The sequence below is a fragment of the Thamnophis sirtalis genome, unplaced genomic scaffold (assembly GCF_051295495.1).
Source record: "Thamnophis sirtalis isolate CommonGarterSnake01/CBP01778 unplaced genomic scaffold, rThaSir2_p1.2 scaffold_5, whole genome shotgun sequence".
NCBI lineage: Eukaryota > Metazoa > Chordata > Lepidosauria > Squamata > Natricidae > Thamnophis > Thamnophis sirtalis.
In genome coordinates, this window is record NW_028261385.1 from 69,159,416 (window position 1) to 69,176,308 (window position 16,893).

The following is a 16,893-nucleotide window of genomic DNA, read 5'->3' on the forward strand; positions in this document are numbered from 1 at the left end:
AATTAGACCAAAAGAGGAATATAGTCCTATATATTTGATTCTTACTGTGCAGTGGTTGAAATAACCTGTACAGGAACTCAAAGAGAATTAATATTGAACAACTGTGAATTTATATATTTTTAATGGAAGAGAAAATTTGTTCATATAATGGTTCAAGGAATTCAGTTTTGTTTCTGCTTGTTTAACTTCATGGTGAGAAAAGCTTTACTTTTAAATACTTATTAAAGTACAGAATCAAAATGTTTCTGCACCATTCCCTTGGAAATCTCAGCAACTTTACCTTAAGACCAGTAATCATGAGATTAATCTACTAGAAAGCAATGGACTAAAGTAATGATTCCAGATGCAACAAGAAATGTTTAGCTTTAACTTCATTCCATTTTGTTAGTTAAATTAATGGTCTATCCATTACAGTGAATTGAAGTTTTACTGCATACACCATTTATGTCAATTACATAATTACAGATATAATAGAAATGTATGCAAATTAGGTAATTTGGATTTAATGGAAATTTGTATTTAAAAGATCCATATTAATTGTTGTCATAGATTCACATATCAGGATTATCAGGATTGTTTTATAGTTGATTTCTTCTTCAAAGTTCGGTAAATTTTAATCAAAATATTCTGCCCTGACTGATTCTTCTGGAAATCCATTTTGTAGATGAAATATACATTCATTAAAAAAAGATTTAGTAAAACAATGATGATTTTTTCCCCCAAATAAATCAGCCTGTTGATGGTTTTGCAATGTTTAGGATAACAATTAAAGTTGGTCACTATAAAGAGAAATTATTTTAATTTTTAATTGATTGGCTTCCACTAACACAGTGGAAGAAAATGATGTGATATACCTTTCTGCAAATTTAGAATTGTAATAATTCCAAATTATTTAAAAACTCAGGTTTTTGAGTTAAACATTTTTTTTAATTGAACTTGAGATTTCTGGAGGAAACGAAGAATATTTTAAATATTTTATTTTAAAACACACCCCAAGATAGAGTCTGACAGAGACAGTTAGACCATAGGATATTGTCACCCAAAGCGACAACCTGTTGTCCTTTTGTGCCCTATGGTCTACTCTTTTGCTGGTTGTCTTTTGCTGACAAGGGAGCTGTAGGGCCTAGTCTCCCAGGATACTCACTCCAATTGCTCACCCTAGCCTAAGTTCCTCTGAAACCAAGAAAATATTCTTCCTAGAGTGCCAAGCAACCACCATCCTGCCGTGCATAATGAGCAGCCTCACAATTGCTTTTTCATCTCCCTGTGTTCACTGTGCCACAAACCAGGTCTCTCTAAAAATGTTCTCTTCAGATTTATATCCTGGGTGATTTATCAATTTTCTCCAAACCTTCAATCTGTGCACTAACAGGATTAGTACTTTTGGAAGATAACAAGCCCCCAACTCCCTATTATCACAATCTGTCAACGGGGCTGTTATCTTCATACACTTTTCGGGGAGGTGGGAGATAATGTTATACAGGTTACAGGGAAGGGAAATAACAGACTAAAGGAAACACTCTACAGGAATCATACTTCCTCTAAAGAAGCACAATTTGTGGATTACATCCCAGAAAAGTATTTGTCACATATAACCTTAAAGTAATAAAAGGGTTCGTTTCTTGTGACAAGAAAAGGGAGAAAACTGTCAGTCATAACGCAAAGCAATATCACCATCTTCATTAGCCATTTTTTTCAATAGGCCAGGACAGAGCTGGAGACAGCATCATGCAGGAATGCTTGCTGTTTTTGTTAGAATGATGAAAGCAGTATCAAACTTTGCAAGCTTTGCTGCCTTCCGACATGTGAGTGACATCACGACCCGCGTTCCAAAGGGTCAGAGCTCATGTTGTGTGCCACAACGTTGCTTTCATCATTCTGACCCCCTTTGTTGAGAGAAGAGGGGGGGAGGGAGGAAGGGAGGGAGAGTGGGGGGACTGCTGTTGACCAGGGAAAATGTTGAAATTGCTGGACTGAAACTCCTATCAACCCAAACCTTTAGCTATTTTGACTGGGATTCATTTGATGTCCAATCCAAAAACATCTGGAGGCATCATCCCTGATCCACAATAGACACTATAGAAAACACCTGTATAAATAAATATTTCTTTCAAGCTTGAGATATATTTGGCCACAAAAGTGACATGACACTGGATAGATTCACGTTGTCTATGGAAATCATCCAGGTCACGGTTGTCCCAAAGGTGCATAGTTACATGTCCTTTCTCTGGGGAATGCTCAGGAAGTAACATGTTACTACTTGAAAAGGGACTATTTCTGACATTCTGGGATCTTTCATTTCATTGTCACTATTTGAGCCGCTGCCATTACGAGGGCTGGAATGCAGTAAGAGATTTGGTCTTCTTAATTAAAATAAAATAAATAAAATATGCAGGATAAATGCTTTTACACTTGCAAAAAAATGGAACAGAGCAAGGACGCATCACTAGCAGCTGCACTCAAGAACTTTCATATTTACATATTGGAACCCTTAAGAACACAATGGAGGAAACCTTTAACAACATAATTTCTATCGGAAAAAAATGTAGTTTCTTATATATTAATGTTATTCAGTCATATTCTTCCTAAAGGGTTATTGAAAATATTCAAGAAATTGCATTTATTTTCAAGGCAAAACATATTCACTGTAGTAGACGCCTTTCTCCCATGCATTGCATTCTAGTTCAGTCCCCTGTGTCCTTAAAAAAAGAAAGTCCCAAACAAGCTGGTAATTCCACCTAAGTTGTTTTTACAATGTGCATTTAACCACACCGATTTTCATATCATCTTTCTTCTTCCTCCATATTTGCAAAAGACAGACTCTGGTGAATAACAGTAAAATAAAATTATGGAAATAATTAATCAATGAAAAAGCAATGGTTAACCAGGAAGAGGCAACCCACTATTTGCCTTGTGCACCCAGCTTCACAAAATAGTCCTCCTTTCATTCTAGTCCAAGGTAATAGGTAAAGGTAAAGGTTCCCCTCACACACATGTGCCCCGCCTCTAGGGGGAGGTGCTCATCTCCATTTCAAAGCCGAAGAGCCAGCCCTGTCCAAAGATGTCTCCGTAGTCATGTGGCCGGCATGACTAAATGGCGAAGGTGCACAGAACGCTGTTACCTTCCCATTGAAGGTGGTTCCTATTTTTCTAGTTGCATTTTTACATGCTTTGGCAACTGCTAGGTTGGCATAAGCTGGGACAAGTAATAGAAGCTCACTCCGTTACGTGGCACTAGGGATTCGAACTGCCGAACTGCCAACCTTTCTGATCGACAAGCTCTGCATCTTAGCCATTGAACCACTGTGTCATAATAGCTGAGTCTTTAAGGCTTGTCTGAAAAAGATCAAGGTTAGGACTATACAAATCTCTGTGGGAATGCTGTTCCAAATGACAGATATTGTGATAGAGAAAGCACACTTTCGTGATTCCATCAGATGACATTGTTTAATGGATGGACCTGCAGCATGATGATTCTGTCTGAATAGACAGGATGGGAGACAGCAGTCCTTCAAATAACTAAGTCCAATGCTGCACTAGACCAAGCAGTCACTTTAGTCTATGGTTAAGGCACTAAGTGGGACACTGGATTCTATTTCTGACAGGCATCAAACCAGCTGGGTGATCTTAGTCCAGCCCCACTCTCAGTTCTAGGAAGAAGAAGACAATGGCAAAACACTTGCAAAAATCTTGCTAAGAAAACTGCATGGATTGACTCAAAGGTCAACACATACAGTACATGCTATGGAGCTTTATAAATAATAAGCAGAACCTTGAATTATGGCCATAATCTTATTGGCAACCAGGGCAGCTTGTAAACCAGAGGAGTTGCCTGGGCATATGGAGAGATGTCCATTACTGCTTGCACTACTGCACTGTGGAACGGCTGCACTTTTGAATGCTCTTCAAGGATGTCTCACATAAAGTTGCTTTTGCTTCCTTCCATAATGTCCAAAGTGCTTATGATACCAGTCAGGGTTAAGGAGTTCTGAAAAATGCTTCTGATTGACAGCACTTTCAGCCCGTTGTTGCCTGTGCTGGGCAGAGAATGCAACCAATCCAGGCTTGTTTTCTCCTCTTTAAATTTGCCAGTTACTAAACATTCTGTATCCCAGTTAGTAATGTTATTTTACCTTTTGTTTCATAAAATCCAGAAGGAAATAAACAAATATCTTTATTTATTAATTAAATTTATATGCTGCCCATCTCACCAATACTATTTCCAAGCATTTGTCCCTGAAACATGCACAGACACTGCAAGTATTTGATCACATTGTCAATTGCAATGATTATGATTGGGGGCTGAAATTTTCTTTTTTGAGCATTTACTCAGTGCACTAGTATTTTGTTTCTAGTTGTGCTTCCTTACAGTATTTTTTAATTCTGAGTTTTATTTGATTTGGTGGCCTTATCCATCTCTCTCTCTCTCTCCCTCTCCCTCCCCCCACTCTCTCTCTGCACACACACACACACACACACACACACACACACACACACACACACACATATATATGTTTAAGCTTCCCATCTCAGTCACATGTGGACTCTAAATAATAGTTAAAATAAATAATAATTGTTTAGGGAGTTTAAAAAAACTTTCATCATCATACACTGCTCTTGGGCCTGCTGTGAGCAATGTTTGTGTTTTGAAATTTTCTCAGTTTAAGAGACAAATGGGGGGGGGGGCATGGGAAGGGACCTATGCCATATGCATAAAATAACAAACACTGTATTCCAAAGTCTCCTTAAACCAAGATCTGGTAAATCCCATTATAGTGACTGGAGAAATTTAGCTTAATGCTTATCAGCAATTCTGTTCCAAATTTCTATTGTGACATCTTGTACTTGGATTAATTTTACTCTCTGTTTGACATCATAACCCCTCTAGTTACAAAGGCTTCTGTTTGGGAAACAGCAGGGATCCATGTCACCGAACAGAAAGATTACTTTGGGAAAGGGGAAACAGACTGCAAGGAAGAACGGTTCCAAAGACTGATCTGTGAATCAGAAAGCTAGGGCTTTACCATCTCGAGACATTCCCAGGGCAAGACACTTCTGCAGTCGGCAGTGTTGGCAGCGATTTCTGTTGGTTCTGTCAATTAAACAGTTTCTCTGCCTTGGGCAGGAATATGAGGCATTGTTTTGCTGACTCCTCCTGAAGAATCCCTAGTGAGGAGAAAAAGAAAGACAGCTAAATCTCTGTATTTAAGGCAACATCTCAGAACCATCCTGGCAATTAGTGTCTGGATGTGTTATGATTTTTGAAATTTTGCCAGGTCCGGATAAAGTTAGGATAATAATGAATGTTAGCCTTAGTGCTTTAACAGAAGTTTCTACTAAGCTACAATACTCTGAATAAGGCTACTCCACCTGCGTTCTCAAGTTAAAAGTTTCTCTCACAGTTGTTGCAAAGGTTACATTAGGATAATTTTAAACACACCCTTTCCCCTAGAAGCTCCAAAGATTTTGGAGGGATTGTCAGGATACAAAAGTGAGAAATTAATGATGTCATATAGAAAAGGGTTTCTCAACCATAGGACTTTTAAGATGTCTGAACTTCAACTTCCAGAATTCCCCAGCCAGCATGGAATTGAAATCACACAGCGAGTTTGAGAAACATTAATGTAGAGTAACAGATTCCAGTCAAGAGTTATCTCCAAAACCTCTTGACTGGCAGAGCTCAATTGTACAATCTATAAAAATGATGAAGCTACTCCTTTTTTATTAACCATATCTTCAGAGTTCTAGAAAACTTGATATCCTTTAAAAAAAGAAGAAGAAAGAAAGAACTAGCATGATCTGATTATGAAAGAGGGAAAGGTATTTTTCAGCTTTGTGAAGTACTGTTCAAATCTTAAACTGTTATTACTCAGAGGTAAATAATATGAGTTGCTAAAATTTTGTAATCTTATATATGCTTACCAGGAATAAACCCTATTCAATAGAATGATATTTCAGAATATGTACAGGCTATGCAATGCCTTCTTAAATAGATGTTTCTGTTCCATTTTATATTCAACACATTTGCTCTCCCCCCCCTCGCTCCCTGCAATCTGTGGCAAGTATGGCAAACTGAAACATCCTGCTGCGCTGGCAGTTTTTATTTCCCCTGACTAAGCCAAACAGAGGGGAACTCAAGTCTTTTTCATTCAAATGTCATAATTTTTTCTCACTCATTTGAAATAGGAGCTGGAAGCAAGACTTGAGCTAAAGAGATGTATGCATTTATATTTGTTGAGAAGCTGTTTTATATTTACAGAGAACGAGTTCTTTTTGCGCTTCTTGTACATGTCCTCAAACGTTTCGGAAAAATCACATGTGTTTAGTTTGAAATCATGGAGAATGGCTGACATTTTTGTACCATTTTAAAAAATCCTTGCTGAAATGACTTGCGTTTAATCCAAATAGGACGGAAGCTGCCGCAGAATGCAGTGACATCACAGACATATAAACATTTCATACCTTGCAGCCTTCACAGGTGATGACCCCATAGTGTATTCCAGAGGACTTGTCGCCACAAATTTTGCATGGTATCACTTCAATTTGTGCTGGAAAAGAAAGAAAGAGTTGGTGCATGTTTCTGCATTTCTCTCTTTTTCCTTAATTTTGCATCATGAAATAGATAGCGGAGGAAACCCAGCCCGACACTATGGAATTCTGTCCTCTAGTGCTGTGATTTTTCAAACACAATTTCACTGTAAATAATGTAGGGTTAATCCAATTTATTTTTTCAAGCTACTTTCATCTCTCTAGACAGCGTGCTCCACAGATTTCATCTTGCATTTACTTGTCTTGCTCATAAGTCTAAATTCTTCTTTTTGATAATTATGATGATATATGGGAATATGAAAATGATATTCTTCTCTAGAAATTAGCTTCTTGCTTCTTGTCAACCTTCTAATAATCTTTAGGCAGAAATCTTGACTTTTCCTACAGCCCTGGATGATGAGTAGAGAAGTAACAACTCCTTTCATTTGCACCTGGCACAGTAGAGTTCATATCATGATCACAATATTGACCTACAATTTCCCCATAAACTATTATAATACAGATATCCAGGTCATCATAAGACACCAATCTATTTATAAGCTTCTGTGAATGTTTACCCTAGCTGCAATACTTTGTACAGGAGAAGTCAGTGCAATTCTATTTGCCCATACTTCTTTCTTTTCTTATATATGATCATCTAAGCATTATCAAGAAAAAGGATAAGAGTTGCATTAAAGCCACCCTATAATAATTTACCAGTCTGGTATAAATATCAGTATAATGTGATGTATAATGAAACAGCCATTATATTGTTAGCCTTAGTTTTTGGTGGCCTCTTTTGGTTCCTGAACTTTTGTACGGGTCTCACTGAAGGACTTCGGGCCAATCATTAGCGTTCAATCCAAACCATCCCACAAAGTTGATCAGAGGATTAAATGAGGGATGATTTTATATAAAGAGTGTTCAGCTTTTCAGAGGAAAGCTGAGATCTATGTAAGGCCTAAATAATGGAAATGGAATTGTCGAACAAGCCACTACAGTAGTGTATCAATTTGCATCTCAATGGAAACGGTTGCCAGATCACCTCAGATTCACATTTTATTTTATTGTAGTAGTTTTTTTAAAAAAAACCTAACCATGGCTTTCCATATAAGATTGTTCTAAGACATTTTTCCATTAATTGGTTTTAATGGGGAAAAAAAATCTTTACTCTAGCATCACAAGTATTGTCCATGGAGACATAAAATTACTCATAGAAACCCAAAAGCCATGGCAACAACAACATATTTACTCTAAAGTTGGTTCAGGACATCTTTATGAGGCGTCTGAATGGAGTTAAGGATATAAAAGAAATATGGGATCTATGAGGCAATAATGAATAAAGTATTCTTCCCTCTGCATTCAAATGTTCTTGTGAAGAAATGTTTATATGCATTTCAGGAGACATTATTTACACTACTTGAATTCATAAAATAGTTTGCAAAGTTCCATATATTAGGAGCCAATGTGCACAAAACAGTCGATATTAGTGAACGTGTTGAATATTAACAAATTAAGATTTTTCAAAAGGTATATAATCATCAGCTGGATTTCAAGTGGTTTGTGCATCCCTATCTGAAATTGTTTCCAATAAGAAAAATTAAATAATGTGCTAGAGAAAATAGCTGGAAGCTGGATTTTCGGCTGTTAACTTTTGATTTTTTTCCATTTGGGGACTATTTTGTACAAACAGGCATAATTAGATGATAAAGCTCATCACATGAGAATTCTATCCTGTTAAAAAGTCATTTACGAGTCAGCCCTAAGGACTTCAATCAAAGGCATTCAAAGGTAATATGGATCAAGGCCCTTTGTGTACATGCTATATAAAGAAGAAATCTCCTGGTGCCATGCTTCACAGTTACCTAATAGACTACTCAGGAAATGATGCCTATTAAAAAAAATCCAATAATTATGCAAGTACATTGCCTGACAATCAGGATGTATGGGGAAGGTTTATTACTATATAAAATGATAATGTATAGCAATGATTGCTTTTGGACTAACTCATAAGCTAGAGTCACAAATGATTTATATGCGCACATTGTACATGCATGAATGCATTCATTATGAACAAATGAATTACACATTGCAATCTTGAATATGACAAGAAGGAGGTTTACCAGGAAGAGATTTAAGAAGCGATTGGACCCCCAATTGTCTGAAATGGTATAGAGTTTCCTGCTTGAGCATGGGAGGTGGACTAGAAAACCTCCAAAGAGTCTCTTCCAACTCTGTTATTCTGTAAGTCAGTTTTGTAATTTTGTATTGTACAAAAGTACACTTTTGTACACAATACATATTGAGAGACCTATGAGGGTTTTACAGAGTATCGTGAATTTTCTTCAGATAACCTCTAATGTATAGAGATTGATAGATACTAAAGCTTATTTCCTTCCAGAAAGGAACCAAAAAGTTGTTTCTTGAGTCTCTTATCTCCAGCTCCTACATCAGATATACTGTATGCTCTGTTCACATTAGTGCCATCAGACGATTCTCTCTTTCTTTGTGACACCATAGCATCTGAACTTAATTATCTACTCAAGCTTCAAGTCTCAACCCAGAAAGTCCCATGAATGAAGAGCAGTATAATGGTTGGCTGAAATGTCTTATATTGCTCTTGACAGCAGGAATGGGAAATGTTACTACAGTCATATTCTGCAGCTTTACAGCATATTTCTATTATTCTAGAGACAACTAATGCAATAGAGGAAAGAGAAATAGGCAGCCTTCATGTTTTGCAATCACAAACATATGCTAGGAAATTCAGGCAGCAGCATTCGCCTCCCCCACCCCCCAGAAGACTGCAACACAGTTTAAGGACTTGTAACAGAAACTTAAATCAATTAACGGCTGAAAGAAAAAGAAGTGACCATATTCCTGAACCATCTTGAATTACTGTAATTAACACACAAGATACCAGGTTTCCTTTGCAGATTTAATGATGGCCAGCATCTCCTACATCTTGTTGACATTGCAGCTTTGACAATTGAGAACAAGGTGTCCCTCCAACTCAGCTCCCCCCTCCCATGGAGGTAGGCAGATAACTGATAAATTAGTTTAGCCTATGCTTCTTTCCATTCATGGAAATGAAAGGAAAATACCCTTTTCCAAATTTATCCAAGCATGGACATTTGAAATTTTGCACAAGTTTTGTGGAACAAGGGCTTGGTTTATAAAGAAGGCATGCTGAATAGGGATCTTTTTATCGGGCGAATGCAATCTGCTAAAATAATACAGAAGGAACAACGTTTTTCTAGTTTTCTTACTGTTGCCTTCTATGTCATCTTATGTAATGTCCCAGATGTCCCTATCTTGTACTTTATGGTAGGAAAAATGTAAAGCAAAGTTGCATAACCCAATCCAAAATCCTGAATTGAATTAAACCATGTTGATTAAATTGGATTACTATTTAAACCCTCTTGTCAATCAATCAGACATAAGTAACTGTTAGCAACTACAACTATGAAAAATGACACGGTAGCGTCATTAATGTGGTGTAAGTACCTAAATCATAAGTATGCATTCATCACTTGTTCACTTTGCTCTTTACTGTGCCTGGTTCTGTAGAGATCTAGATAATTCTTTTAAAAAAATCTTCTTATATTTTCCTGCATATCATAACACAGAAAGGGCCAATTTAGATTATACTGTATTAAAATATAGTGCATACTGTTTTATAAATGGAAGTGTACATGTTGATGTCCATGCCTTTTTTTCTCACTCAAAGCAACATTAATTAATTCAATTTATTAATTGCCTGAGTCAATTTTTATGTATTTATATTTCACATTTCTGAACTGCACATCTTCCTCAAAGAAGGTCTGTGAGTGGTATATAATAAAACATCAAACTACAAAAACAGTATATAAAAAAGTTAAAAAATTAACATTAAAATTTGAAAATAATAAAATATTTAATGGGGCAAAAATGATTAGACTCTTTTCAAAATTATTTGACAAAGACAGAGCAAATGTTTCTGGATATCTAAGAATATTCTGGATATCTAATAGGATCTGAGCAGGCATATCTCAAAGGGTATTTCCTGTTCTTTCAGGTAGGCAAAATTCAAAGATTTAAAAAGTGTCAATATTGTAAAAACTAAAAGGTTAAAATATTTATAGACTAAAAAGTCTTTATCTGGTGCCTCAAGGATAAAAAAAAACTAGTAAGTCTATCTTGAGGGATATTCCATTTTCTACTTTTTACCAGTATATTAAAAAAGATTCTTTACATAACTGTAAATGAAAACATTTTCACTAAACGCAAAATATTTCTTTGGTTTTTTTATTTCCAGGAAACTTTATTTCCTTTTTTTGTACAATATACAGCAAACATTGTGTACCTATAGTATTTTCACACACCCACAACCTACATATAAAATATTTCCCGCATATTAAAAATGCAGAAGATATCCAAGTGCTGATGTTGTTATCTAGTTTGAAATGAAACGTCTGCAAGAAAACCATCGAGCTCAGAGAGCATCATGGATCGCACAGTCCTTCTCTTCCTCTCCCTCCTCCTCCTTCTCTTTTTTTTCCACTCTGCAAACCCCATCTAACACTGGAGATGTTTCCTAGTTTGGTAATGAAATGTCTGTATACTGATCCTTTGTCATTTCAAAATAGAAATGGAATGACAATTTATCATTAATTAAGTCTTTGTTTGCAAGCTAGGGCAATCAAATAACAAGGGTTCAAGTATGAAACAAACACTCAGTGCTCAGTTCACCCTTCAGAATTGGTAAAATGTGATCTATCATCCAGTAATAAGCAACCTAATGGAAATGTATTATTTATTCAGGAGGATAAAACTAGGCACTGTCCATATTCTGGATTTTTAAAATGTACTTGTAATAGACTTTAGAGACCAGAAAATGGAAGAGAAATAAGTATGAACAAAAATAGAATGCTGTTTGATACAATTTATCACCATTTAAGATTTCCTGTAAAGATGTTGGGATAGGAGTCGCCACTGACAAATTACAAAGTAAAAGTGGATGTGGTGGCCTATCACATTTTGTAAAATGAAGAAGCAAAAGGAGAAAAACACATCCACTGCTGGAGTCTGCTGAACATATGTGAGCACCAGAATTGCTCACAAGCAGCACTGTTTTTGGTAGATTTTTTTTGGGGGGGTCATTTAACATAGTATGATTTGTTCAGGGAGACGGGAAAAGGGAAATCTAACCAGAACTGTTTGCAGACAAGCAGATGTTAACTGTTTGGGATTAAATGGTTCTGCCAGAAATTTCTGTTTTATTCAAACAGCGTTAAACTGCAATCCTGAACATTCTGCTGCTTACTAGGAGCAAGCTTTATTAAATACAGAGAGATTTATTTTGAAGTAAACAAGGATAGGATTGCAGAATACTCCCACACTTCATGCAGTTGCAATTTGAATGCTTATCAAAACTGAGCTAATATGCCCTATGATACTTTGGATATAGGAATATGGGAGTAGGAAATGGTTTAGTAGGAGCTAATTTTTCCCAGAGTTACAGAGGTTAATTTCTGCTGTAATCACATAAAATATTATTGGTTTTATTATATTGGTCAACAACAATAAAGCTTATTACCACCTACTATTACTGACTTTATTTGAACAATTAAATATGTAGTGTTAAGTTTTTTCTTCTGAAACTGATCATTCCTAAATGTGATTAACTTATGGTTTTGGAGCTTGTCAACTCCCTTATGTAGAATAGTTCTATGAATTCCTAATATAAATTTACATTTTGTTACATATTTCTCAATGTTGCAGCATTTTGGTACCAAAACATATATCTTCAATTCATCTTGAACAATAAGTTATCAAAGTTCACCCTACAAAATTGGTAAAATGTGATCTATCATCCAGTAATAAGCAACCTAATGGAAATGTATTATTTATTCAGGAGGATATATAATCATTCCAATATCTGAACGGGATGTAACTAGGTGTAATAAATCAAAACTATGCAAAACAAAATGTAGTTGTACAAATATAATCCTCGCCATCATCACTATTAACAATCTAGAACCAGTGTGGGATCAGTTAGTACTTCCAAACTCAAAATATTTTAGGGAGTATGACCTTTTTACAATATGTTAAATCTCGGTCTTTAAGCCAGTCTGGATACTGATCTACAACATTTACATTTTCAATCTCTAGCTCATCATATCTCCATTATCCAACTTGTGCAGCTCAATTCTGGAATATAATCAGGAAAAATATTTCTAAGATTAAAGAACAGAATGTTAAATAGAACAACTGGCAGAAAGAATTTTGCCTTAATTTCCCACAAAGATCAAACACCTAAATCAAACACCTTGCAGAATTATTGGAGCTTCTGTTCCTGAATTCTCAGCCAGCCAGCACATACACCTATCACATCCGAAGGACAACACATTGACAAAGACTTGCCTTTAAAGATCATCCACTGTATACTGATCAGCTCTATCATGGGCTGAATTAGGGTGTGCCAGTGAATTATTTCTTGTCTCATTGATCTTCCTTGCTCCAAGGATATCGACAGATAGCTGCATTAGCAAGAGATTTAATAATTCCATTCATTTTCACCCATTTATGACCCATCAGAAGGTTTAAAATAACATCATCTTTTGCCCTAGCAAAATGGGCAAGGTTTGGATATGATGATAGCATCAGTGGGCCTTCTAATCAATTCTTAGGGTATCTACTGGTGAAGTCCTTAAAAAATAAGATTCAAGAGAATACAAGCCCTGTTAGTTCAAGTCTCCCTGTCAGAAATACTGATTGCTTGGTAAAAATACAGATTTTGAAAATATCATGACAAGATAGTACATAGTATTTTGATACACACACCAGGAACCATCTTTATACCACATTTAGCTTGTAATGGGATGCTTCTCCTTCAGCATTTGTTATCACTGTGGGAGACTGCCTTCCTTGCAAAGTCTTTTTATGTAGCAGGCTTAGTTGTAGTCACTTTCTCTCAGGAAGAAAAGCATAGACTAGAAAAGATACAAGAAAAGGCAGATTATCAGGGGACTGGAAAATCTGCCCTACAAGAAAAGGTTGCAAAATTTCATTTTAAAAGTTAATATAATAAATATATAAGATTATGCATGGTAATGGAAAATGCAAGGGTTTTTTCTTTCTTTCTCAGAATTCCAGAATCTGAGGCAAAGTACATGATGGGCAATAAATGATATTTGGTAGATTTACAGAGGACAATCTTATCCACATCTTATCAAGGTGTTACCAATAGGTTCAAAGGCAGCATAGACCATATTTCATATGTCTATTTGAGTAGACATTTGGTTAGTAGCTGGTGTTTTAATCCACTGGGCTCTTTTTATGTTTTTAACCCAGTGAAACCCACGGAACTTTGCAGAATTGTGAAGCTATTTAACTTTTTCTACAGGATAGGCAGAACTGAGTAAATTACTAGATGTTATAACTGCAGAACCAGTAATTATCATCCATGTCACTGATTATCAGGCCTTCTTTGGGAATTTGTCTGATAATGGCTTACAATTCCAATATTTCATATTAATCCTTTGTTAAATGTAATTTACAGAACTGTAAAGAAAATAGAAAGAAAGAAAAAGGGGAAAAATCCCAAGTATCAATTTGATTTTTAGGAAAAGTCTGTAAAAGGCTTTATATATTTCTGTATAAAGTAAAATGAATACATTTTATAAAGCACAATGGAAACAGAATAGTTAACAATATGTAATGCAGGGATTCTAATATCTGTGTATTTAAATTTTTTCATTGTGGATTCAATTGGTAGAATTAAACTGCAGTGTAACATTGAAGACTACCAGTAATTGTTTATTTTATTTTATTTTTTAAAAAAAGAGCAGCTCACTTTTCCATCATAAACATAATCAGTCTATGGAGAGCTTTTGTATACAGTTTTTAGTTTGGGATTGGATATTATTTTTGCAAGTAAAACTGAATAATAGCTTCCAGTGTGAAAGAGAATATATCCCCTTGGACAAAAACTATAGAGAATTAACTTATTTATTTATAAAACCCTATCTAGTCTCAAGTGTTTGGAGTAATATATAGCAAGACTTCATAGGTTGAATCTTTACCATGCTATGATAGTTATATTTGGGTCCCACTGAAATCCTTTTGAAAATGCATCCATAACTCATATTAAAACCCTTTCTTTGTAGCATCCAGTGCACAACATAAACATATTGGAAAACTGCACCTTGTAGGATCATTATTTATATCATTATTTTGAAAAGCAGATCAAAATATAAGACAATGACAGCTGGTGAAGTGCTGCTGAAATAAAATATGACAGGTAAGAAGAAAAGACTAAAATTCAAAGAGCTGTTTCTTCTTCCTTTGGATGGCACATAGTCCAAGTCACATTAAAATTGCTTTAAAGCAACTTGTCAATCTGAAACTGGGGTCTATTGTATTTCTTTGGATCCAGACCATGGGTTCAGTTTTCTTAAGACCAAAGGCTGTGCTTAGCCTTTGAATGGCCAGGGGCCACACTCCAAAAAGAATGCTCAGCCAGAAAAAAGCAAAGCAAATTGGAATAAATTTAATTTAACCTTAAGGAAAGCATGCATTATACTGGTGATAAAATTAATACCTTTCAGAATGTGTGAAAAAAAATATCTGGCTAGTTTAATATAAAACCTATGGTATATATTGTATAGAAAAATAAAGACATAATATCAAACATGTATGTATGTATGTATGTATGTATGTATGTATGTATGTATGTATGTATGTATGTATTGTGTCACAACCCCTGGTATGCCCAAATATGGGAGGGACCATACTGCTTCACTTTTCTGTCTATTGGCTCACTCTGGGAGCCATCCAGGCAGAAAGCCATTGTTTTTATGTTGCCTTGTTACATTTGTGTTTCATTTCTGCTGATAAATAAATAAAGGGAGACTAGTATAGATCTATTTCAAGCTATTTAGCTCTCATCAGCTAGCCATGTCCTTACTGGGAATCAAATCTGGGCTGTATTACATATTAGGCAGTTATATTAGCCACTAAGCCACAGGCTCTCCTCTTTTATCAGCTAAGCCAGGGAAATAGGTATGTATTGTGTCACAACCCCTGGTATGCCCTAATATGGGAGGGAGCATACTGCTTCACTTTTCTGTCTATTGGCTCACTCTGGGAGCCATCCAGGCAGAAAGCCATTTTTTTCTGATTCCCAGTAAGGGTATGGCTAGCTAATGAGAGCTAAATAGCTTGAAATAGACCTATACTAGTCTCCCTTTATTTATTTATCAGCACAAATGCAAAGCAAATTGAACAAGGCAACATAAAAAAATGTGAAACTGTGGCTTAGTGGCTAATATACAATAACTGCTTAATATGTAATACAGCCCAGGTTCGATTCCCAGTAAGGGTATGGTTAGCTAATGAGAGCTAAATAGCTTGAAATAGATCTATACTAGTTTCCCTTTATTTATTTATCAGCACAAATGCAAAACAAACACACACACAAACATTAATAATAAATACAACTAAGTTAAAAACTGAATATAAGAAAGAAGTAATTGAGAAGCGAGTTGAAAATTGGAAAAGCAAAGCTATGCATGGCCAATACTTGAAAAGTATCGAAGGCAAAGCTGACCAAAAGCTAACTTGGAACTGGTTAAGATCAGGAGCACTGAAAAAAGAAACAGAAGGCTTTATTTTGGCAGCTCAAGAACAAGCCTTAGCCACAAACTGCATGAAGGCAAAAATTCAACATGTTACCACCAACAGCAAATGTCGCCTCTATAATGAGAAAGATGAGACAGTCAACCACTTGATCAGTGGGTGCAGCAAAATTTCACAAAGTGACTACCTACAATGCCATGACCGCGTTGGTAAGATTATTCACTGGAAATTGTGCCAAAATTTTGGATTTGAGTACAGCAAAAACCACTGGGACTATCAGGTTGAGAAGGTTTTAGAGAATGACAAAGTCAAGATCTTGTGGGACTTCAGAATCCAGACTGACAGGCACTTGGTCTACAACACACCTGACATAACAATAATTGAAAAGAAAAAAGTATGGTTCATTGACATTACAATACTTGGAGATGCACGAATTGAAGATAAAGAAAAAATCACAAAGTACCGGGACTTGCAAATTGAGGTTGAGTGACTGTGGAAAAAGAAATCGTGTGTTGTCCCAATTGTAATTGGAGCCCTTGGAGCAATACCTAAAGGGCTACCTCACTATTTGGAAATTTTAAATTTATCAGACTTGAACATTCTGACTCTACAAAAAACCACCCTACTTGGAACAACTTATATCCTCCGACGTTAGCTTAACAGTTCCTAGGTCCTTGGTTAGGACTTGAGCTGTTGAGCTCCCAACCAGCCCCAAAGGCTGTGAATCTCACCAAAAGATTAACC

At 35.9% G+C, this 16,893-nt stretch overlaps 1 protein-coding gene across 1 annotated transcript in view; it reads right to left on the minus strand.

Moving 5' to 3' along the window:
- Positions 1–16,893, minus strand: part of RORB (RAR related orphan receptor B) — a 138,792-nt gene that overhangs the window by 35,995 nt on the left and 85,904 nt on the right. The window contains exons 2-3 of the mRNA XM_014054578.2: positions 6,463–6,548; positions 5,025–5,166 (exon numbers count right to left, since the gene is read on the minus strand). Coding sequence (XP_013910053.1) covers positions 5,025–5,166; positions 6,463–6,548 — 228 coding nt within the window. The remainder of the gene's footprint in view (positions 1–5,024; positions 5,167–6,462; positions 6,549–16,893) is intronic.